The sequence below is a fragment of the Danaus plexippus genome, chromosome 17 (genome assembly GCF_018135715.1).
Source record: "Danaus plexippus chromosome 17, MEX_DaPlex, whole genome shotgun sequence".
Taxonomy (NCBI): domain Eukaryota; kingdom Metazoa; phylum Arthropoda; class Insecta; order Lepidoptera; family Nymphalidae; genus Danaus; species Danaus plexippus.
This window is the reverse complement of record NC_083548.1, coordinates 4,518,192-4,544,542: the sequence shown is the minus strand read 5'-3', so window position 1 is coordinate 4,544,542 and position 26,351 is coordinate 4,518,192. Positions and strand designations below refer to the sequence as shown.

General features: G+C 29.5%; 1 protein-coding gene across 4 annotated transcripts in view; it reads left to right on the top strand.

Annotated features, from left to right (window-relative positions):
* LOC116771494 (cGMP-dependent protein kinase, isozyme 2 forms cD4/T1/T3A/T3B) overlaps positions 1–17,541 on the top strand; it is a 77,932-nt gene extending 60,391 nt beyond the window's left edge. For 3 of the 4 annotated variants that reach the window (XM_032663346.2, XM_032663347.2, XM_032663348.2), the window contains 9 exons: positions 4,981–5,200; positions 9,844–9,985; positions 12,798–12,892; positions 13,282–13,428; positions 14,489–14,808; positions 14,887–14,974; positions 15,047–15,231; positions 15,377–15,593; positions 16,008–17,541. In XM_032663346.2, coding sequence (XP_032519237.1) covers positions 4,981–5,200; positions 9,844–9,985; positions 12,798–12,892; positions 13,282–13,428; positions 14,489–14,808; positions 14,887–14,974; positions 15,047–15,231; positions 15,377–15,593; positions 16,008–16,173 — 1,580 coding nt within the window. In that variant the 3' untranslated portion in view covers positions 16,174–17,541. Of the gene's footprint in view, positions 1–1,356; positions 3,118–4,980; positions 5,201–9,843; positions 9,986–12,797; positions 12,893–13,281; positions 13,429–14,488; positions 14,809–14,886; positions 14,975–15,046; positions 15,232–15,376; positions 15,594–16,007 lie in introns of all 4 variants that reach the window. The other variant, XM_032663345.2, reaches the window with a different exon arrangement.
* Positions 17,542–26,351: the final 8,810 nt, after the last annotated feature.

Sequence of the window (26,351 nt, the reverse complement as noted above, 5' to 3'; positions counted from 1 at the left end):
AAGTTCCTTCATGCATCGCCCGTTCGCTGCATATGTGGACCGATGAACTTGTTTCAACTCAATCGGTTGGAAATCGTTTTCTAGTAATTCGATCATGCGTTCAATAATTAGCTTTAATTTACGAGTACATATAATTGTGATGATTGAGGATTTAAGATTAAAAATCAATTTACGGATAACACAGTTAGTACCATTGTACTCCAACATTTGTATCACACAAAGAACTAATAAAGGATTTAAAATAATTTTTGTTCACTTTAAATAAACTTTGGAACTTCTGGTATAGACAGAGCTCTGCTTTGCGCTAATATGTAAAATATAGTAGTCCATTTATTACTTGACACTAGATGTTTTACGGCTGCATATCTTACCAATCTTTCATCAACATCCGAGATGGAAAATAAACTAAACAAAATTCACTTAACCATTTAACACGAGAAGCTCGTTTAAACATTAAAATACATTTTATATCTGTAATACATTTGATACTTGTGTCTTCGGCAAAAGAATCTTATACCTCATTATTGTAAGGTTTTACGTTATATATGTGGGAAAAACATTAATTATTGTGTATTTTGATTGACGATGCACGTTAAAATTTAAATTATTTATATTAAAAAATGAAATTAGTAGCAATCATTTCATTAAATATTTTAAACCAATACCCTAATATAATGATATATTAATATATATTCAACATATTTCCATACTGTACTGGCTCTGTGGTCAGTGAAAGTGCATTTTATACAATATTAAATGTAAAAAATAATATACGGTCGTTCCATTATCTAATTATTACGTAATTCAGTTTACATTTGATGGACTCTTAAGACCCAGTTATTTCCTCATGGCGTTTGTGCAATTCGTGCTCTCGGACCGTAACGCCTCCGTTCTGATGGTCTTATATCTATGTTCACTAGTTAAATATATTGTACAGATTGTTATATATTGAATGTTATATAGTTATTTTACGTAGTCGTTACTAAAAATTATTCGCACGTGATCGATAAAGGAATCCTTGAATAATATTAACATGTGTTTACTTTAAAAAACTGTAATTTCACACCTTAAATATGTGACATATTTTATTACATACAATTTAAACGCTTTCTATTTATTTTACCAGTGATCAATAGACTTACAAATACATATTTATATTATGTTTAGGACTTATTTTTTAATGAAAATCGTTATTCATTATTTTAGTCGTTTTATAGGAAAATTTAATTCTAACTCACACTTGATCTATTTGAACGTACTTGTTTAGAAACGTATTCTATGTAAAGTTATAAAAGTATACTTTTCGGTATATAATATTGTTGTGGCATAAAATAAAATGTTTCTTTGTTAATCCAGATATCACAGTTCAGTTTATGTCTAAATAAAAAAGTTGTTTGGAACCGAGTGAGTGATTACAAGATGGGTTCAGTGTTTTCATTATTTTATTTACTTCCAAGATATTGCTTTCAAAGTTTTAAGATTGATATGACATTGATGGACTTAAAAACATTATGAAAATTAAACATTACCCGGGAAAAGCGGTCATGGAGGACCCGTGGCTTTCAATCAACGATAGAACTATGGACCTTGTTTATGCAGCCAATTGGGTTGGAGCCAATAATTTAAACAATCATAAGGAAGAATATAATCAGGATAGTCAATCGAGATTTAATTCGATATCTAGAAGCAAATCGTGTAGAGATATTGGTAGAAATTCAAATAAAGATGACGGCGAATTACATGCATACCACAAGCAAGAATACAATCACAATCAATGTACTAACAATGAAAATATATCTCAATTAGCAAAATATCAACAAGTTATAGAAGAAAAAGCACGGACAAATGATAATTTCCTCATACAAAATAAAATTAAACATAGCTATAGTTTTAAAGATATGCCAAATGGATATAAACCTTCAACATTGAGACGGGTTAAAAGACGAAACTTTACAGAATGGGATATTGAAGCGTTTGGTCCAAATGACCGTCAAGCTCCTGTTCCACCTCAACGAAAAGAATCACATAAATATTCACATCGTCAAAGGAAACCTGACCCAAAAAAAAATGGTTACCCCCTCCCAGACCCTGGACCATTACCCCCTGATCCATCATCAGAATCATATTATGAATATTACTCCAGAGTTAGTCAACAAAATAATGACACCGATAGTGATAAAATTAAACTAATGCAAAAAGAGCCAAAGAAAGATAGTGGAAATTCAAAATCATTTGGGTCAGCGCGTGGGTATGGAAATGATACGATGTATCAAATAATTAATTCAATGGCAACCTTAGATTTAACACCTATAAAATCTAGAGCGGGAAGTAAAAACCTCGACACGGATAGCGAAGCGGAAGATTTGGGTTTATATATGCATCCTATTAATGAATCGTTATCTACATGCGAGCAACTTCCTGAGCGTAATACACAACCTGAGAACGTTAGGAACGGACGTATGGACGATGTGCGACCTAATTTTCGTTCGAAATCTATGAGAGTGAAAAGTGAGGGACGAACGCCGCTCCGGGCTTTTCTTGATACGGTTGAAGATGAGACCAAAGCATATAATGGTGTTACCGTCACTCAACCGAAAAGGAATTTATCACCAAGCGAACAGCTGACGTTGATGCAGCAAAACATGTATCAAGAAAGCCAACTAGCACCGGTCCCTGCCACCGATAACGGATTTCACTCGGTGGGTTTAGGAAAAGAAAGCGAATATCGGACTAATAACAGTGTGTCTACACAAATTAAACCCGATAAATATGGGAAGTTATACAATACGGTGAGAGTGAAAAGTGACGATAGATATAATAGATACAATGACATTCTGTCATTTTCATCTCGCGATCGTATTAGTGAAGATCGTGTGACTAACGGTGCGTATTCAAGAAGTGCTAAAAGTTCCTCTAGCGGTTCAGATTCAGATTTTTCGATTCCTCGACCGAAACTCATAGTTCCCGTTCACACTTATGGCACTCGAAAACGAAGAACCGGAAATCTCTGTCAAAGAGAGAGCAATGCGACGGAATCATCTTTAGATGCTGGCATATTGCTCGATGTTACACGCTTAGAAGACAAGCCTTTGGAAAGTCATAGTAATGCAGATTCAGGTGATTTTTTTACATACGTGATATCTTCTAAGTTATATGTCTTATCTTTATCATGTGATTAGCGTATTTTTGGATGTTGTCACGTTGATTGATAGACGTAAAGGTTAACCACATTACCGTCCGCACCTTTTATTTTGCAGTAATATGAACGTACATATAATTATTTTACTATTTAAAAGGCATTTGCTCATTAAATTTTATTTGTAAATCATTCAGCCGAATTATAAATATTCTTTTTATTTCATTATATTTGAGGTTTTAGCGTACCATGGATATCAAATGATGACGCGGACTTTTGATTTCTCACGATTTTAATAAGATTACTGTCATATTGATGAAATAATTTATACTTTTTAAAGTATACGACTAACTTTCATTTTTCAAACGTATTTATTATTGCTTGCTCCAATTTCTAAAGTACGACTTTTGGAAAATCAAACTGATATTAAGCATTTTAAATAAGAAATACATTTATAGCTTTGGCTGAACACGATACCATTTTTATACTCCACTCATAAATATGTAATTGTACTGAAACGTTAATGTCACAGTAAACGTTTGCTTGAAAGTGCTTTCATTATAAATAAAAACGATAGTAACTTGTATAAAACCATTTTTTATTTTACATCTTTTACATCTTAAGCGCTAGTTATCTTAATTCACTTTTACTTTTTTCCTTCGATTTAAGCGCTTACAAAATTTACTATTAACATAATTAATTCATTCCAAAAACTTAATTTAATATAGGATTTGACACCGTTTCGTGTACCCGTTACAATAATTTATCATAAGTTATTTAAATAATTCAATAATATAATTTTCAAAGTTATGCGAAGATACTCAAAGCGATTGTTTATATCAAAACAATAGTAAGGTAGGTTAAACAAACAGGAATAAATAAATACAATATAAAGCAAATATTTCTTCAATTCAATAATGAATGGAAACAAAGAACCCGGCAATTTGCACTCTTTGTTTTAGTTGTGAACGTATACAGTAATTCTCTACTATGATAAGTAAGAAATTGTATCATGACATTTCATTATTAAATATGCAACCATTATTTACTATTGATACCATAAAATATTGAGTTTTGAAATACTATGCATAATAGAAGTACGTTGAGAAATATGGATATAATTTTTTTGGTTTTAACTTCGTGATCACTCATCGCGGCATTAACATTAAATAAAATCTTTATATTAAAATTAGAAACATTCGTGTTAAATGTCTCATATTTCTCAAAAGCCACAACATATCTCGTTACGTGTTTACTAAAGTTGAGACTGTGCAATATCCCGTCAAGTTCTCTAATGAGACCACTTGTGACTCACCAATGAGTTGGATTAACCTTGAACATTTATGGCTTAAGAATATGTGGAACTATGTTCAATTAATTGTGCAGATTAATTACTATTAGTTATATCGAATTTATTAATGTCATAAGATTAACTTTTAAGTACTACTAAAATGAATATATTATATTATTGTGACATGACGTTTTCACTTAACATTTAAGTATCAGTACCCTCATAAAATTTATGAGTTTTATAGTGAATTAATAATGTCAAAATTTACCATATTGCATTATTAAATTTTTAGATACTAAAGTGATAATAAAACTAACATAAAGTAATATGTCAAGTGTCTGAAATAAACCGATAAATGAACGAATTCAGAAAAAGAGAACAGATTTCGCCATTTTAAAATTACACACGTTAAAAGTATAAATTTATTTTATTAAAAAAAAATTAATATATAAAACAAGAGAAACATTTTTGTTTTTCACGATATTAAGATACAGGTTTCTATTGAACACGTACAAAATAAAAACTGTTTGACTGATTTTAATGTTGTCAACAGAGGGAAGAGTGGAAGTATCACGGGAGAACAAATACCTTAGCACCATGGCACCAGGCAAGGTATTCGGAGAACTGGCGATACTGTACAATTGCAAGAGAACTGCCACCATCAAAGCCGCTACCGACTGCAGGCTCTGGGCCATCGAGCGCCAATGCTTCCAGACAATTATGATGAGAACTGGTCTTATCAGACAGGCTGAATACACTGACTTCCTTAAGAGGTAGGTTATTATGATAAATATTTTATAGTGGATAAGTAAAAGTAAATTATATGTTACATATGACAAAAATCGATATCATTAATGGGAAACCGTGATATTTTTCATTCCAGTAATTGCCTATTGTTTTATTTAGTTCAGTGTAAATGTCAATTAAATTGTTGATATTGTTTTCTTATTAAATGGATCTCAGTCTCAGCTTACATTTTCCATTCACACGGGACTTCAAATTGTAACCGTTTTGGCAATATCACCCACGCTTGATATATTTTTATTTACTGGTCCTCGTTATACAAGATATCGGCATATACGGATCCCACGCGTAATTAAGAGAATACATTAATGAAGAAACTCACTATACATTTTGATGTACATTTTTTTCTGTGAACATGAAACTGTTTATTTTTAACACCACCATTCACGTACTTTTAAAATAAGGTATACATCATCGGTCAACAACTTTCGTTCCAAATCTGTAATCATGAGTTATTTTTGTGGCTATTCGAAGTTTCTTTTATTGGATCGAGTTGTTTATGGCTTAAAGTCCATAAAGTTTGGTAGTGTTTGGAGTAGCAGTTGTTTATATAAAGATTTTTTTTTTAATTTTATTTTCTGTCCATGTCCACCCTATCATAACTATTCATATTTTATATCTAAAAACATTTACGACTGCTTATTATAAAAAGACAATTTCGATTCTGTATCTTGCCAAGCTATAGCATTTAATTTAAGCTATTTAACATACAAATAATTTTGTGTCTCACGAACTGATTAATATTATAATTATTTAAAATTATTATTGAGAAGGTTTTGGAACCTATTGAAAGAATAAGTGTTCATTTACTTTCCGCCGTGACTTCATAACAGGTATTTGTAAAAATGATATATTGTCAGAATTAATATTTTTACTCGTAATCATATGAATAAAGAATCAGTATGCACTTAACAAATAACCATTCCATAATCAGGATAGTATTTATGAATGAATAAGAAAACTAATTGCAAGATCAGACAGATATTGTGTTTTACTTTGTGAAGATATATGTTTGTAGAAGAAAGGATATTGACCCGAGGCACTTATGCAAATTCAATGGGCTGAGCGACGACCTATTCTTATGCCTTCAATGGGTCGTACTCAAATCTGTACATATAACGTACTTAAATAATTTTTATTGAACTATAAATATCTAATCATCAAATTATATTGTTAACTGATCGTCTTAAGAATGATAAGAATTAACTAATAAATAAAAACCCAATAAAAGCTGCATGGTCCACTAATTTAATTGAAGCATTTTCGGAAATGAAATTCTAGAAAGTAACATAGTCAGGTCATCTAACAATTTGATGTATTAATGAACGCCTAATAAGATATCGTTCGTTTAAAAATCTTTTCTTACATACATAAACTTTGGAAGGAACCATAAGTTTTCGGTTTAAAAATAAATATTCCAAATTTGTACGAGACACAATGATTTAAAATTTGTATAAAATAAGAAATTCAATGTAGCATCCAGCTTGCATAAGAACTTTTGCAAAGCTGACCTCATGAAAGCATCCTTTCTAACACGAAAACGAATTGACATTCCTGTCGTACGTATTCCAAGATTTTATACAAAACAATTGTAAAACAGCATTGCCTAACGTCTCGTGCGATACTTTGCGAAATACTTTGAAGTTTGTCACGTTGAATAATATTTTAGTCAATCCTTTCACTGTAATAATAATTCAGGAAGACAAGCCATGGCCTAACCATATTTAGAAGTAGGTAAAGTTGTAATTTAAAATTATAAATTGCATTACTCCCCTACTATGTGGCTTTTATAAAATATCCTTTAAATTTTTTTTTATTACAAAATGATAGATACACACAAGTTACACTGTGCAATTCGATATAATCTATTAAAATAGTAGAGGTAGACTGCAATAAATACGAATATGAAACACGTATGCCATATACTTCGTCATACATGACTAACCATCGATGTCTATCATAATATTTTATGTACTGCGATTGCTCATAAGTCGTAGCCTTCTGTTAAGCAACTATTTACGTAAGTGCTGAAATTAAATACGACCGGTAATTACATAGCAATATCGTTGCTAATTAAATATATCTATGTAATATAACTAAGTGCAAACATAAAATATAAGATAAATATAATCCCAATAATACTATAATAATTATAAACATATATGGAATAGGCGTGTTGTTACTCTTTCATTTAAAAATCATTTACATGTATACGAAATTTATATGTATGTAGAATTTATTAAAATTATTTTAACGTGGTTTCAAATAGACCTCTCATTGTGGACGTATTGTATACTTCCTAGTAATAACATTTTTCTTAAACTGTGTTGTTTATATTTTGGTCTTGTTATTTAAATAGTCATCTGGCTCTTACATCATTTATTAACAGAGTATTAAATATGTTGCGTACATACACTTGTGTAATTTAGCTTGATAAAATGAATGCTTCATTGACGAAATCTTTAGTTGTTTCGTACTACTTCACGTTACGTTCTGCACTCTATCTCGTAATACGATGAAAGTGGTGTCAAAAGAAGTATTTTACATTTTTTTATTAAAGTAATCGTTATTTTGATTGATAGAAAAATGTTCTTATCTCTAACTTTATCGTTCCAGCGGAACGAATATAAAATTTTCCGTCATTTACACAAGTGACACTTATCTTTTGTCTACTCTTTAATAATAAAAAAAAACTTCTGTCTCCTCGCGTGCTGTATCAACATTAAATTCGCAACGTTTTCTTAATACTCCATACATAATTTTACGAAAACCACATACACTCATCTTAAAACTATGTCTGATCAAACAATTGGATTACACTTGCTCTTACTATAGATGTTTACCGCGGTATTCTTAAAGAGAACATAACGTTTCATGCTTTTCAAATTGTCTCTGACCAATAAAACAACGACACACATTTAAATAATTGTCACGCATCGGAAAGTCGCAACCTCTACAATTGATTTCGTTTAAGCTTAGTATACGTGCTTACGGTATAATATAGCCTATATGGATACAAAGAACGGACATTTTAATGGAACTTAAAATGCCTGTCATAAATGCGAAAGTATGTAAATATGTAATATGAGTTTTTTTTTTTGCTTTGCTCAAAAACGACCGAATGGTTTATTTTCTTTCGATTAAATTAGACGCATTAATTAATTGTGCTATAAGACACAAGTCCTCCAATGAATCCCCGGGCTTCAGCTAGTTTGATATATGATTTGTCGGTCAACACTTGCTGACCGAGAAAATAGGAACGTTCAGACATTGATCGTTCACACAGAAGCAAGTAATTAAATTATTCTCTAGTTATTGCCGCCCGACCAGTTTCGAATAAATAGCTTTATTGTTATTTAAATAAATTGCTTTGCATTGAATTTATTCTTCAGTGATGTTAAGGATCGTATTAAAAAATCCGGTTATTTTGTATTATAGGGTCCAAAATTTAAATAAGAACCTAAATAGTTCTTAGCTAATATCCTTAAATGGTAAGTATATACGATGCAGAAAATGCCTTATCAATGTTAATTAACAATTTATTGGTCTGTAATTTGTCGAACGGAGATATTGTTAATGTTTTAATTTTAGCTAATAATTATGTTACAATAATATAAAACGGAGCAATTAAACTCGTTTAGTGTATTTATTAAGTGTATCATTGAAAACTAAACATTAAACGATAAATTTATTTAAATAAATTATTCGTTACATGCGTATAAAACTTACTTACAGTTTTCGTAATATTTCGTATACTAACTAACTCCGCTGAATTACTTTCATATCAAAGATTTGATGTGAAATTGATTACAACTTAAATTAGAATTGCTACTTTATTTCACTCAATAGAAACAGGTTAATTTTCATTTTAATGAATTGATCATTGAACGAACGATTTAAAATGAAACATCCTCTATTAATGCCCTAATTATGCTTGATACAGAAACTTGACAAACAAGTTAAACATAAAACATGACTTACATTTAATGCCTTTAGGCATTAATAAATAAATAATAACACCAATACATGTTCTTTTTTATTTATCAAAAAGTAGTTCAATGATAATTTAATATAATATTTATGTAATGTGGCCATAGAAAATCTATGACTCCATACTTTGAGTAATTCAAATAAAAAAATATACATTTAATACAATTATAATTTCACTTATCTGGTAATTTTCAGGGAAATGGACATTACTAAATGTTCTGTTTCTTATTTAATTTTATATGTACGCAATAAAATGGATCTGACAAAAATACTACATTTTTTATATAAATATGAAAGTCGGTTTTTTTTTCTTTATTTTTCTTCCAAGTGCCTGTTATTAAGGATTTGTAATATTTTTTCATCTATAAAAATAAATAACACGATGAAAATTAGCTTAAATAAAAAATATACAATACCCAAATATGCGAGCCTAAGACTACAATATAATAAAACGTTGTAAATAATGATATTTAAAGTATTACATGACACGCTATTGGAAATATCTTTGCCGACAACGTTTCCTCTTTATCAAACTTAAAATATGTAATACAATCAATAACATTATAGTTGAAAAGTGATATGTGTCAGAAGAAGCATTAACACTTCGCCTATTTTATTACAGTGTACCGATCTTCAAAAACCTTCCCGAAGACACCCTTATCAAAATATCAGACGTATTGGAAGAAACACACTATCAAAATGGCGACTATATTATTAGACAAGGAGCCAGGGGTGATACCTTCTTCATTATATCAAAGGGACAAGTAAGTTATTCTTAATTGTAACGTTACATCTGCCCCACGTTTTAGCAATTAAAATACTTTGACTAATTACACCTTCTTCTATAGAAATGCATTCAAGATTGTTTACATTCCGTTGTTACTTGTATGGCAATTATATTATTATAGAATGTTTTAAGGATAAATTGTGGTAGATAATAGGTATCTTAAATCAATGTCGTTCATACAAAAATTATATTAAAATATCATTATGTAACCAGAACAGCTGAACTTTCAAGGTTCGAGCAGCGCAAGTTAGCATTTCGTTGGTAAATATTCTTTGTTTTGTTTTCATTAAACAAATTGTATAACGTCATCGGCTTTTTTAAATACACTATAGCAACCGTGTATGTAAATTTTGATATACAAATAAGGAGACAATAAAATTTTTGAAAATAATATATTAAACTATGATAATTTAATGTTAATGTTTTTAGAATATGATGTAATAATATGAAAACTTTTATATCATCATCATTATCATAATCTTGATAGCAAAAACCTCCAATTGCATCCAATGATGAAGTCATTATTAAGATGATTTTGTCTTGAACTTCTTGTCATTTCACATATGATTTATTTCGATGACATTGTTATTAAGTCGACGGTAATCTCTAAACAAGTCGAGTTTCACTTTCGAGAAGACGCGCCACTCGTACCTCGGCTTCATGTTTTTTAAATAGATACACGATTCGTTTCTCATCTTTCATTTTTGATATCACACTGTAACATTTCATACTTACGGCGTATCGTGCGAATTATATTGAGTTTCTCTTTTTTATAATTATCTTTAATATTTGATTTAAGTCTAAATCTGTCTACGGTTTTTTAAGTTAAGGTTTCATAAGAATTTTTATCAAAATAAAATTTAATTAATGGTAAAAGCGATTAATGATGGTTGCGGTTAAAAAGCGTCTTTATGGGAGGTGACATTAAATATGAATTATGCCCCTAATATATGTTTCCTTTTGTGTTCGACTTTGATATTACTTATTGTCCGCGTAGAAACGGTGATTGTAGTATAAGTAGTTCACCTTGGCATTTGAGCCAGCCTCGATACACTGCACATTCAAACTTAAATAATTTGCAATTTTAAACTGTTGCTGACATTAAACATTTTCTTTAAATCTCTTATTAATTTAAATCTCTAGAATTAATTGACGTGGACATTTTAAAAGGTACAATACAAAAATCAAATATCTCTTCATAGAATAGTAATATAGGATATTGGGAAACAATATAAATAATAGGATTGATAGCTCTAAGCTACTCATTTATATTGCTTATAAAAATATGTAAATCTTACTTGATGTGTAGGTAAATGTTTAAAATAGTCATTGGCTGCAAAGGCCATAGGCTATTGTGCAGACAAGGTCAGCGCACGGGCAAGTTAGGTCAAAAGTACTATCTTTAAATAACGCATCAAAATGAAAAAGCATAAAAATAATTATTAATAGTAATTAACAAAGACTTCAAAAAGAAAGGGTAAAATTTTATTATGTATATTTGCATAATGTATATTTTTCAATTATTAACGGATGTATAAAGATTTTAGTATTAAATACATTACATAGTTTCAGTTTATTATATGAATACAATAGAAGCAACTGTATGAATGTTATTGACACGCTTGACACTAGAAGTCGAGAACAAAGACACCATTTGTTTAAGGTCACATTTTTGTAATTCTGGGAAAAAAATATCATTCGTTTTGTAACTCTACATCGCACCTTTGAAACAAAAAGTTTATCCAAAATATTTTTCAGTATTGTTGTTTCAAACATTGTAACACCATTTTATGGTGCAATATGTGGACTATTTTATGTTTTATAGTCTTTGAATGTTAATGAATTTTATCTTTTGTTTGTGTTATTCTTCAATTAAGTATTATTCCTCAATTATTAGGTATTTAAGAAATGTATATAAACAGAAGTATTTAGTCTGTGGAATATAAAGTGGATTGTTGTAAGGTATAATTGCTTTTATGTCAGGTTTAGTTGCAAAATGTATTATTTACGATACAATGATATAATTGTTGTACAAAGCCGGATGTGTTGGTCGGGCTCAGGTTATAGGAAAAAATTACGTTTTTTTTTTGTCACTTACTCAGACGGCGTATCGTTAGCGTAATTTCGAACGAATTTTGCTATTGCAATTTAAATATATTATTTTGCGTGATATTTTTTGTAACCGGCTGTATTTATTCACAATCCTATTTCTTGAAATTTTTAATGGTATGAATAAAAATAACGTTAAAAAGAAAGATGCTTAACAAAAAGTGAAAGCCTCATTGCTGAAATTAGGAGCTCTTTCAAATAAATTACATTAAATCCAACCAAAAGGAAAAGTAACCGCAAATGCTTGTTAAAAACGCTGACGCGTTGTCGTTTTCCTTCACGTTTAACTGTTAAATAACAGGCCAGTGATAGTTCGAGTTATATCATAGTTATCTTTATTTTTTTTTGTTCGAGTTTTATTTTATCCCTCAATTAAGTTGTCTGTAAATAGTTAAATGTTTTGTATGTCATAGTAAACGCAGCTAGAATATAATAACAACTTCTACATTGAGTAATAATACACAATATAAATCATTTCGACATTAGTTTCTGTAATACTTTACGTGAATAAGATTGTGTCACGATTGCATATCGACATTGTTTGATATTAATGTTGACAACATTAATTATTTTAACAGATATTATTACCATTCTTATTTTAGAAAATAATATTATGTATATATTTACCTGAATTATAGTTACTTGTGATGAAGACACGATGTTATGTATCTTGTTTGTAGGTCAAGGTAACACAGAAGCAGCCAAATAGCAACGATGAAAAATTCATAAGAACTCTAACGAAAGGTGATTTCTTCGGGGAAAAGGCCTTGCAAGGGTATGTATATAATAAGCAATTCTATCACATCATACTTCGAAAAATATGATTTATTGATATAATAATGTTATTTCTTTGTCTATGTCTTCGAGTTATCTGCATGCACGTGTGGTTAATATCAGTTTACAACATAAAATAAAACTATTCATTTTTAAATATTTATTTAATACGAAAATGGTTATATCCTAAAATATTGATTGAAAGTGAAAATGTTCTTTGCTTAGATTAGCGTTTCAAACTAATGATAAGCATAATTATGTCTCAACATTTTTTACGATATCACTAAAACCATACGATCTTTAAGAGATTTTTTTTATCTTCCACTAACGATTTATAATAATAAAAGTGTTCATAGTAATTTCCTATGTATAATGCGTTACGTATTTCAGAGACGACCTCCGAACGGCAAACATAGTATGTGACTCCCCAGATGGCACTACATGCTTAGTAATAGACCGGGAGACCTTCAACCAGCTTATCTCGACGCTCGATGAAATCCGCACCAAGTACAAGGATGTTGGCGATGACAGGCAGAGGTAAGGCTGGAGACGATTATAATCATTGTGACTCATATAAGAAATTCGTAATAGTATTAAGAATGACATCTCACTGACTTAAGTATTTACAATATTTAACATATTTTTTTAATTTTTCTTATTACAAACTTTTGTTCAAAGCTTTAAAATGAATTTAATATATTAAGTCATTACTATATATTTTTTAATATCAACAAATTAATATCAAACTTCATATTTCAAAAACAAAACGGCTACTTCGACAAGCCATTTGTCACAGTAACAATAGATTTCACAAGAATTCAACAATACCATTGTTACTATTATTTTGAAACTTCGATACTATTTTTGGTAGCCTTTGTCTTATTATAATACGTTCAATTTATGTTTATGCTAACTTGGACTATGTTTACGGTAAGTAATTAACATTACACAAGATATCATTGTAGCAGACGGTAGGTATAAACAACGATTCTACTTAGAGCTTGAAATAAAGATGAAATAACAATACCATATCCAATTCTATCCAATCCAATACAAATTCCTTATAATATACCTTTAAATAAGCTCCCCTGTAAGTATTTATTTATTTCGCTAGAACTAAACTTAAGCTATATTTCAATGAGTGCACATATTTTTTTAAGAAGTTTCGTTTTCATCGGGCCTCTAACTAAAATAATGTGTTTATATAGATTGAATTTTTGTATCACATATTATCTTCGCAAATGATAATGTAATATGCAATTATGTATATCGCAACAAATAACTTTCACTATCACTCGAATGTGATGTTAAATGAGAAGTAAATCTTAGATGGGCTATTAACTGTCCTGTGGTATAGAAATAATCTTTTTATTAAAAACCATTAAAGATGATATTTTCTTTCCCGCGGTTTTATGTTGGTATTGTAAACAAGAAAACAATGTTCTCGGTAAAGCTAAGTATTGATTAGGTGATAATTTTGGAAAGTTTATTGTTATCATGTTCATAGTATTATATCTAGTATAATTCATAACAGTAGAAGTTTTTTTGTGCATAATACACTCCTAACTTGCATTATAAATTGGAATAATAATTTCAGACTTAATGAAGAATTCGCAAACTTGCGGCTATCAGACCTGCGCATTATAGCAACCTTGGGTATTGGTGGTTTTGGTCGGGTGGAGCTTGTTCAAATCCAAGGAGATTCCAGCCGATCGTTCGCCCTAAAACAGATGAAGAAAGCCCAAATCGTTGAAACCAGACAGCAACAGCATATAATGTCGGAGAAAGAAATTATGTCCGAGATGAACTGCGAATTTATTGTGAAACTTTATAAGACGTTTAAGGATAGAAAGTATTTATATATGCTAATGGAGACATGTCTTGGTGGAGAATTGTGGACAATCTTGAGAGATAGAGGTATTTTTATTGTTTAAATATGAGAGCAATAGTTAATACTCGTATATAAAAAATAATTCTATGTGTATTTCATTCCAGGACAATTCGATGACTCCACTACTCGGTTCTACACAGCTTGTGTCGTTGAAGCGTTCCACTATTTACATTCTAGAAATATAATCTATAGGTAATATAAAACCTACCGCACAATAATAAAGGTAAATTTAACAGCGAAATTGTAATGATAATGTAATTTTAGGGATCTTAAACCAGAGAACTTACTACTTGACTCCAAAGGCTACGTGAAGCTAGTGGACTTTGGTTTTTCGAAAAAACTACAAGCGAGCCGAAAAACTTGGACTTTCTGTGGAACGCCGGAATACGTGGCTCCGGAAGTTATTATGAACAGAGGGCACGACATTAGCGCAGATTATTGGTCCTTGGGTAAGTCATAAGATTTAAATGCTAGAAAGAACTATCTTACATTACCCACGTGCAATGTTGGCAAATAGAATTGACAAAAATAGACAAGCAAAAACTCATAAAAATACTGGCTTCTTGTCTTCTACACATATGATTATCGTTTCAGGGGTGCTCATGTTTGAATTACTGACTGGATCTCCACCATTCACTGGTGCAGATCCAATGAAGACATACAATAAGATCCTGAAAGGTATTGATGCGGTTGAATTCCCGAGGTCAATCACACGTAACGCAGCCAACCTTATCAAGAAACTTTGCAGAGACAACCCTGCGGAGAGACTCGGATACCAACGGGGAGGCATTACTGAAATACAAAAGCACAAGTATGTAAACAAGAATTAGAAGAAATTAACTCGTAATAATAGTAATTCCTGTTTCCGCTCCAATTTATCTATTTAATTAATAATTAAATAGATTAAATAATGTTTTTACAAACAAAAATGTTGAAAAGGCTGAAACTTTGAATTAGTCGGGGTAGAATCCTAAACGGAAATTGTTCGATCTGATTTTTATTAACATTGATTTAGATTATAACAAATTTTTACATGCATGTAACTCGTATAAGAGCACAAAATAATAATATTGTATGTATGTAAGAAGACTAGGTTAATAACGTCTAATTTATTTTGACGAACATTTAATTCTGAATGTTTAACAATTTTTTAACCCAAAGGTCCTTTAGGGTTATTACTAACCTCATACAAGTTAAATATGAATAATTCTATAATTCCTTCCAGATGGTTCGATGGTTTCAACTGGGAAGGTCTAGCACAACGCACTTTAGACCCTCCAATTACTCCCGTTGTCAAGTCCGCGGTAGACACACACAACTTTGACCAGTATCCTCCAGACGCTGACGAACCACCGCCAGACGATCTGTCAGGTTGGGACAGCACCTTCTAATGTAAACCAATCGGAGGGTTATCATTCTCTGATTATGACCTACTTGGATTCTAGTGTAGATACGATCTTATAGTTTTATGGTTGTTTACGACCTAATAAATTTATTTAGACGTTATTCTGCTCTGCTTGGAATAGAATGTAGACAATACATCTGAAGTTATGGCATTAATTGTTACGTACGTTACAGCTGATGACTTTAGATTTTAATGAACCCTTAAGAGACAATTCTTAATTCATTAAATTGTTTTCAAAGATTTTATCAACGATTTATTATTATTATTAAATGTCTCAACGGAGTATTTATAATTTAATAAATATAAATCGAATACGGCGTTCACGTTATCGTGAAGTAAGATATATCTCACTTAGTTGTTAAAAAGCAGTATTTTTCTGTTTGCCATTATAATCTTTATTAGCGCTTGCCAAGTTACAGATATATCGCAAATATAATTTACGACCAGTTAGTGTTGAATTTTATTTTGTTTCTGATTTAGTATTAGTGCTGTATTTGTATATATATTTATTTAGAACTAAGTAAATCGATTCTGATAGTTTTGGTGTTAACGCAATTGCTATAAAGTATAATGTTTTTTGTATACCGATATCTTGTTACCAGAATAAAATATACTATCAAGCTCATCGATTGACATTGATATGTCTTATAAGTAATTAACAATAACATTTTCTTTTTTTCATTATGAATTTAAGATTGGTAATTTAATTGAATTATTAGATCTATATTTCTTATTTTTGACCCTGTTTGTTTGAAGTGGCAATTTTAGTTTAAAAATTTAAATTGAGGGACAGTTAAAAACGTAACGTCAATTATATATAAATTAGTATTTCGTTATATAGGTACATGTTTCAGTTATTGACAGAAATATATTTATATATACAATATAAACTTTAACATAATCTGTAGCGTTTTGGTTCTAAATTTAGTGCAACCTCTATAATATACATATATATAAAATCTCTAATGTAAATTCTTATATAATGTGTAAATTATTATAATTAGTGTGGATTTTGATTGTTTTTATTTTATAAATCTTTTTAGATAAGTACTTACATAGTTTGAAAATTGTTTTCTGCTTTTCTTATGCAACAAATCAATTAATTATTTCCGTAGTAATATTTTAATGAAAATTATTTTATATAGAATCATAATTCATACGTGAGGTCAATTCATTAAGTCTTCCGAGTTGTGTAAATATAATTTAAGATAAAAAAAAAGATTCAATAGCTTTTGAATTAACTAATATGTAGTGATGTTACGTAGTGTAAGGACATTTATTTTTGTAATCATAGAATAAAATATACCTAATTGTATGATTTTGAAAAATGTATAAATACATTATTTCGATTGGATGCTAATAGTTTTATTTAAATTTTATCAAATACAAATTAAATATATTTTTTTTATTTTTTAATATTTATAGTTTAAATTTACATTATAATATAATTAACACAAGTGCCGTTCATTTGTTTTGAATATAAGGGAAAGTTAAAAGTGGTTCTTATAAAATTTAATGCATTCGTGGGAAAGTAAAAAGATTGAAAAGAATAAAATAATCTTTATGTAAAATATCATATCAACTAAATGAAAGGTATTTGTATTTTTATTCTTACGTTAGTTCAACGTTCACTTAATGTTATAATGATAATTGTTCCAGTTGATTTCTTTCTTAACGTTATTTATCTTCCAAATTTCATAATTATTTCAACAAAAATCTTGTACTGAAAAGATATCCTAACATGTTAAGTATGAGATCTTCTGATTCAGCTATCTAAGATAACATCATAGCATTTCTTCATTAATTGTATCAGAAAGTTCTGGAACACAAATTATGACAAAATTATCGGTTCTGTGATTTCTAGGAATTTACAAAAATCATTAAATATAAGGTGTATTTAGTTTTATATAGAAAGTCCAACATTAAATATCAATTAAATCTCGATGAATTTCCTCCATAACACCTCTGAAAGACATGGTAGTGTTGATAGGTCTCCAATTACTTCGCGACTAAGTTTTCAAAAAAGTATAGATTTTCATGAAGTAATTTAGGTCATTGTTTAAAATAAATTCAACCATTAATCTCTAAAGAAAATCTTACATATCTATAATTGAAATAAATATTTACCCTTCGTTCAAAACTCATGCATCCCTCCTTCCCTCATTGATAACAAAATGACAGGGAAATCAAATTTATTTTATGTATATATATGTCGCGCCGACAGCCTCCTCGAATCGAAAATATTCCTTTTCGTGTATTCGTTCATTATAATTGTTTTCAAATTACCCACTTCACCGATGTTAATAATTTTATTAATACATCAGGTGATTAGTTTTTTCCAAGTACCCACAATTGTAATACAGAATTTACCATATAAAAGTCCAAGCATAATCGTACTGAATTCATTCTACGTTGGTCGCTCTTAGGAGCCACAGTGGTAGAATCTCTGCTATACAATTCTTGACATTCATTGTAAGAATTTGTTAGCAATAAACAAGTATCATTTTGAGTAAAGACTATCTTTGCTTCGAAATGGAAGCCTGTCCATCGTCATCGGTACTTAACGCCCAGACTCGAAAGCCTTTTAAAGGACTAGGGTCTTGACCAAGGTTCCACGAGGATCCCCTCGCTCTCACATATATATTTTTTATTTTACATTTTTAAACAAGTTTGAATTCGGAAAAGACATTTCATTAAAGAACCTAGTTTTAATACTAATTGTAAAAAGATAAAATTGTGTACGAAATGGAAGACAAATTAATTAATTACAAAAGCAATCAAAATATTTCATAGTTATCGAAAAAAATATGTTTATGTTGTATATATTAAAATACAAAACTACTTTTTTGAGTTATTAAAGTGTTCAATATAAATGTGACCTCAAAATATGCTAATAAATAACAAAATATTCATACAGTTCGCTGTAGTCCGCAGCTCATCCCCGGCTCTCGGAATTCCGCACGATATTCCGAAGTGGTCCACGCTTAACAATAAAGTAGGATACGCTGGAAATTGAAAACTCAATATACTAATACTAATATTCAAAGATAAACATGGAGGTCAATTTAGTTACATCGTTTTATATAACACATCAATATTTTACTTAAAGCTTATAGCTTGAATAATATTGTTTAAAGATCTGTACGGTATTTACATTACAAGAGATGGTGTTCAAACGGATATTTATAAAACATTTTCCATTGATTCAAGAATTTATTTTCCAAGGCCCTGGATAAAGTGTAATGATAAAATTCAATAAATTTCTCCATACACTTTTCTTTGTCCTAAAAGAATTCGAATAAAAAAAACCTTTAATGAGAAAATGATATTAGGATGATGATTCGATTTTTATTCACAAGTTATCCACCTAAAATAGTTACTTATTTTAAACAGACTTTTAAACATATGTATGTACATGGCTTGACGAATTATGTGCATTACGTCGTTAATCTAACATACATAATCTGTTTCTATTAGCCTGTTATGTTGAATATTTTACAATGTTTGTGTTATACGAATTATATTAAGATACGATGAAAGAGTGTCATGAGAAGGACGAATTATGAATTCATAAGGATCGTCATAGCTATATTCGTACAGTGGAACGACATTTACAGTCACTGAGTAATCTTCTGGGTATTCCGGAAAAATAAACATTGGTTTAGTTTTGACATGATAAATTTATATCAGACAATTTGTTATAATTTCATTGAATTAGTTTACTTAAATACAGTTATGTTTTGTTATAATCTATTATTACTAAACGTTTACTATAACTATCTTCTATTGACCAAACTGTTTTACATATTTATCAATACTTAAGATAAGTCTAATAGACAAAGAAACTTTTTATAAACATCGAAATTGAAGAACTAATTTCCTACGGGATTAAGCAAAGTTAAACGTCAGTCTAAATGGAACTGATGCCATAAGGGAAAATGATAATGAGAGAGTAGGAAACTTTAAGGAACCCTTCCCTTTCTGCGTTCTTTTTACTTGTCTTGCGGGAATCTTAAATCCTAATAGCCCCTAAGGTATCACCCATAGAAGTTTAATTACGTGTTCAAATTACCATCAAATGGGCATTTCGCTCGTTTGCTTTCATATACCATATAAATATTTATATTTATAAAAAATGTATACTTATTTGGGTCTTAAATTTTTTATATTGAAAAAGTGAATGATGCCTTTTCTTTCGTAACACTAGCTTGTGGTATTAAACTCCGCTCTTGCAATTTAAAGCAAAAAAGTAAAACATAAATTTAAGCTAGATATTAGTACACATTTGATATATAATATTCGGATATACTTAACGATTTGTATTATATTAATTAACAGTAGTATTGTTAATTGACCTAGTTTCATGAAAGTTTAATTTATGCTTTAAAAACTGCAGCAATGTGCTTTTTTCGATTATTGTACTTAATGGAATTCATTTATCTAATTTCTGCATATTCCTCCTTATACACACGGACCAAAAATGTAGACTTACCTGAGATATAATATAAGCTTTAGGAATATTCTGTGTGTTTAAGTAAACGAGGTGGATCGTTAATAATAAAGCAAAATATTGTCTCATTAAACTAGAGTTCTATTATTGCTAAGATTAAACAGTGTAGTAGCTATTAAGAACAAACTTCTAATATAACAACGTCTTAAACATTGACAAATAAGCGAAAAACTTAAATCAAGCCAAATATGTTTTTAATTGCCCTATCATGTAAATTTATTTAAAGAATAAATATTATAGTAGAAAATATATTGCATGTAAACTTGTTATAATGAAAATAATTATGAACATTTAAATTAAACTAAGTTTTTCGGTTTTTACGCGTTTTTTATTATTTTATTTCTACATATTCCCAACGTTTCAATTACTCTTCACCAACCGTGATCACGGGCATCTCATCTGTCTGTGGAACATGTAGCAATAAAATAATAGAAAAAGCGTAGCATACGAAAAATTTAGTTTCAATTCAATGTGTACACGTGAAAATCTTATATATCATAATTTAAAACACATTAATCCTCCTAATACATAATAAATGCCAAGTTAATTAGAATGTATAATGTTAAGAGGTACCGATAAATGGATATACAGATTAACCGATCTGGCGGCTTTTGAAGAAACTTATTAGTAGTAAAACATCAGATTTCAGAATAAGGCATAAGCTATAATTTATCTCGGAATTCAAGGTAATTAATGTGGAATAGACCATAACAGTTGTATTATGTGTGGAGTAATGGGACACAGACATCGCTGAGGATTGCTTACCATATCGATTGTTTAAACATACTTATAAATAATTCTCTCAGTCCGATTTTGAAGTCCCTTCCGATCAACTCGACGATAAATCTAGTTTGTTTACTTTATTATTATATATTAAAATGTTCTAGATATATTTATTATAAAAACAAAAATCACATAGGGTGAAACAAAATCACATCTGATGTATGTATGTATACTCTGAGCCTGAAGCTAATCCAGTTGAGTTCATTGAGAGTAAATTTAGGTCGCATAAAATGAGTTTACGAAGGTGTTACTAGGTAGAAAGCCATTTTCTCAACCAACCCCATCATAGAATATAACGTGTTATGGGGTGAGCTTCGTACATAAACATATATATAACACCGTATTATTAAAGAATAGAGTAATATGAAAGATTTATAAAAGAAAAAATTGTATATGTATGTACGTATTTAGCTAATAATAATTTTAATTTAATGTATCGATTCCATGTCAGCAATTACTAAAACCAATTACGAAGTGGACATATGAACATTTAACAGATCTAACGTATCAGTCTATTGGAAAAAAAAATAAACACTGCTAGGGAAGAAAGTCCGACCCTCCTGAATAAATCAATGAATGGAGATGAAATTATCATAAAATAACCGAATTTATTATATAAGTTTTCTTACACGAATCAAGAGAGAAAACTTCCTACAAAGGATATCAAATTGTTAGTTATGATTTAAATTGAAATATATATTTTTGTAGTTATAAGGCCAAAACGTGTGAGAAGTGTTATCAGTCGTGTAGTAAGGATGCGTTGGATTTTCGCTTGGATCCCTCTATTCCTGTTGGTAATGGGATAATTCGTTGCCGCCTAGGGTCGAACCCTCCGTTATTGACATTTGACAGATTGCACTCGTAAACTTCAATCGAAATCTAACACTGTGCGTGAAATCGTTTAACATTATGTTTGGCTTTGGTACGGTGATGATGACAATTACTGTGGTACGTTTAAAATCATCTGTCAGTTCCGTATTTCGCAATATTTTATCCACTTTCTTTATATATGCTACACAATACACATATACATCACTATCCATGCAATAATGTGTACGTATAATTGAAAAACAATTTACCTATCATTAAAAATAATTTGTAGAAGTACGTATAGGATTTAAATTAAAATAAGATATAAGAGTTATAATTAATGATAGAAAAACTCACAGAGTGTAAAGTTCCGGTTGCTGAGTAACAGATTATACTGGTATTGTCGTTCGTTTCGGCTCGACTGTTACAAAATATACTTCATTTTTATATTCCAACTAATAAAAGCCGGGGTCGCTTTATATGTTTGCTTTTTTAAAAAAAAAAACGAACGTGTTGAAAAAAACCTTATAATGGCATTCCTTTAAATTTTTACGCTCCATTAATATTAACGTTCTATCAAAGAATTATGTAAATTTCAATCGCTCTGTTTTTCAGTGTGATTAAATAAAATAGTCTAGGAAATAGTTAATAATTTTAAAGGTACCATGAATTACATAAGCATAATATAATTTTTGCAATCATGTTATTTCAAAACTAAAAATTACCTTAAAATTATATTATTGGAGATTAATATTGTCTTTTGTTATGAAAACTTTAGATAGAAAATTTTTACTTCTTTGATAATAATGAATCAGTTTATCTGTATGAGAAAATATGTCTTAGTTTCTAATAACATATATATTCTACATTAGTAAGATTTATTCACATAGGAACACAATTATTAAATCCGATTCCACCTTGTTGAATTTAAAAACAAGAATTAGATTATCTACGTTTGAATAACAGTTGATTGAAAAGGCTCAGTCCAAACAAAAAGGTATCGCAAATAGAAAATTGATTTTATTAAGAAAAACGGATATTTTGAATTCGAGTACGACTATTTTTAAACATTGAGTAAGTTCTTATTCCAATCAAACATTAGAATATTTTAATAAATATAAATCTATAAATATATATTACATTTGCTTGAGTAGTTAAATTTAAGCAAGGTTGCTCTCCAATTAAATTATAAAAGCAGTCTAATCTAAAGACTTATTAACACTTAAAAGTGTTAATAAAGTTATTGGCTTCTATAAGCAAACACATAACTCGTTTAGATTGTATTTATCAATTCGCTCAAAACAATTTGTAATGTATTAGTTTTGAATGTATTTGATATAATATCACCAGTTTAATGAACCTTGCATGTTCAAAATATACGTGAGTGTATAAAACTTTCCCAAACATACCTATCGTGGACGTCAGGCGTCCGTTTGGGTTTGCCATTTAATTATTGACTGTACCACAGAGTTTATACATAAATTATACGAACTGGGAATAAATTATTTCCGGAAAATGTTTCGATTTTTGTTAATCCAATTCTGATTGATTATAAAATAAATGTATTTTCGTTATTGACGAAATGAAAATGGTCTCTCATGTAATGCAATTAAAATTGTTATATTACACAACTATCTCCGCTAATTGTCTATTACGTTCATCTATTTAAGGTGTCGAATTTGTCAAACCGTAAATACTTTTTAATAATAATTTTGTCAAAGAACCTGATAAAAAGAAATCACTTGTCTCGAGAGAGACGCTATTTGCTTTACTTGTAAGCTTTTATTGCGGAGCAAGAGACAATTTTCTTTTTAATTTAGGTTAACCTAGCTTCGTGATAAAGGCTACGTCAGCTATAGCCGTATAAAAATAGATTTTAATTTAGAAAGTTTACTACTATTTCCATACAAAAAAAAAATATCGTGCATACGTAAAATAATATTAATACCATTAAAAATACAAAAGGACTGCACAAACCTGCCTTCAAAGGTTACTTGCTCCGGGACCCTTATTAGTTGGAATAAGAAGAAATGAACCAAAATCTAAAGCAAAATTAATTATACGAATGCTGCGTTATTATTCACAGCAAAATATACCTTATTCTCAAAGACATACAAACAACTTTTTAATTTGCTAAGCTCGTTTATTAGCCGCATTCTATAACGGGGTGTGTAAGGAAGCTGAAATTTTCCGTTGAGTAATTAATTTATCATGTAAATGAAAAGTAAATGAATGTAGTCTCATTATGAGAAATATTACATTACGAAGTCAAGGATCTTTTAAATTACAAATGTAGTAATGAAAGTGAAAATAGAATGTTTATTGTTGCGGCACTAAAAAAAAATTGTTACATTTTTAAAACTAGCCGTTCTAATTTCGATTTGATGGTTTAAAAGTTAAATATTTGTTTCATATAGACACAAAGGGCATACATCTTTTTAATGGTGTTTATAGAGTTAGAAAACACAAAAAGAAAAAACCACGTAAGAAAATATTTTTGAACTTAGAACTTGTAATTCAGTACAGAAGCCTGATGAAAACTGGACACGCGGTTGTCACATGATAGATAATTTAGGTTTTGAACACATTGGAAATAACAATAAGTAAGTAACATACAAAAAAAAGTCTTAATAAATCGCAATAAAATTAAAACAACACATTCGAAATCATTTTCTTAAAAAATCCTTTTTTTAATAACTTATAAATATCTGAAGAGATTTTTTAAAAGCATTATGATATTATTTAATGTAAAATCAGTAATTTATATATTATATGCATAAAAAATGTATACATATATAGCAAACAGCTATTGTGAGTTCAGGGCCTAATGAAGCCGTAGCAGGACATTGAAATCACAGCAGCTTTCCAACTTTTGACTGGTAATATAACATATTACTTTGGAATCTGAGACTGGCCGCATTTGGTGACTAAAGCTTACCCTTAAAGCGACATATACAGATAAGATTTTTAAAAACATAAAGTTAGACCATTAACTTTACTATCACTTCTAACATGACCTAATGCACAATATTTTATGAACACAATAGATATATAAAATTTATACGTTAAATTGTATAAAATTCATTGCAAATGTTACAACATTAAGATACGCCCGTAAATCAGTTTTACGTACATATAAAACAGAGTTCAATCAGAATTTCATTCTCTTTACGGTTATTGAAGTACGGTGGAACATTAATTATGAAAGAAAAACAGCTCCAGGAACTTAAATCTGCATATGAATTTACATTGTTAAGAAAATTACACAAAGGGTTCTATAACTATTATTTACGATTATTTCAGTGAAAAGAGGTTTAAATATTCTTATCGAAGACTAGAATGTTAATTGCTTTATTGATAAATTGTTATTTATTTAGCCCTATTCAAACTAAGATTTAATATTAAAATTATTACTTAAAGAAAAATTTTCCCTTAATAACCTTAGTTAGTAAGTTTTTTTATTAAAAGATGGCTATGTGACCTTTTTCAATGAAGGCATTCATCACTGTAACGTTGCTAATTCCATATGCATTACTTTAAATAAAGCAAGCACATAAAATGTATAAATACACAAATCCAGTTGGACAAAAATAAAGCAGTATATACAAGTCTTTATACTGAATTTGTTTACATAATATTTTTGATCATAATATTTCAGGAGAACCTTTAATGCATAGCATGATTAAGTGACTGTGAATTGAGAGTGCTATCACAAAAAGACCACGTGAAATCTCTAATCAAAATATTTATCTTGAAATTGATTGAGACACTTATGATCTGACATTGATACATCATCCCACGATTACTGGGCAATGATATACGGCTTATTTAGCTATGCGGCTTATGAGAATTATACATCTTAAACGTGTCTATTGTCTATAGATATAAATGTTATTGTTCCGAGTTGTTCAACGCAACAAAGTTCAGACTGCAATAAACCTTAAGTTGTACTTCTCGCTTAACTTTCAAACGTAAAGGAAATGTTGAAAAGTAGGTCAAATCAGGAAATATTATAGCATTGTTGTATATTGTAACTATTGTCAGTAGAATAGATACAGTTA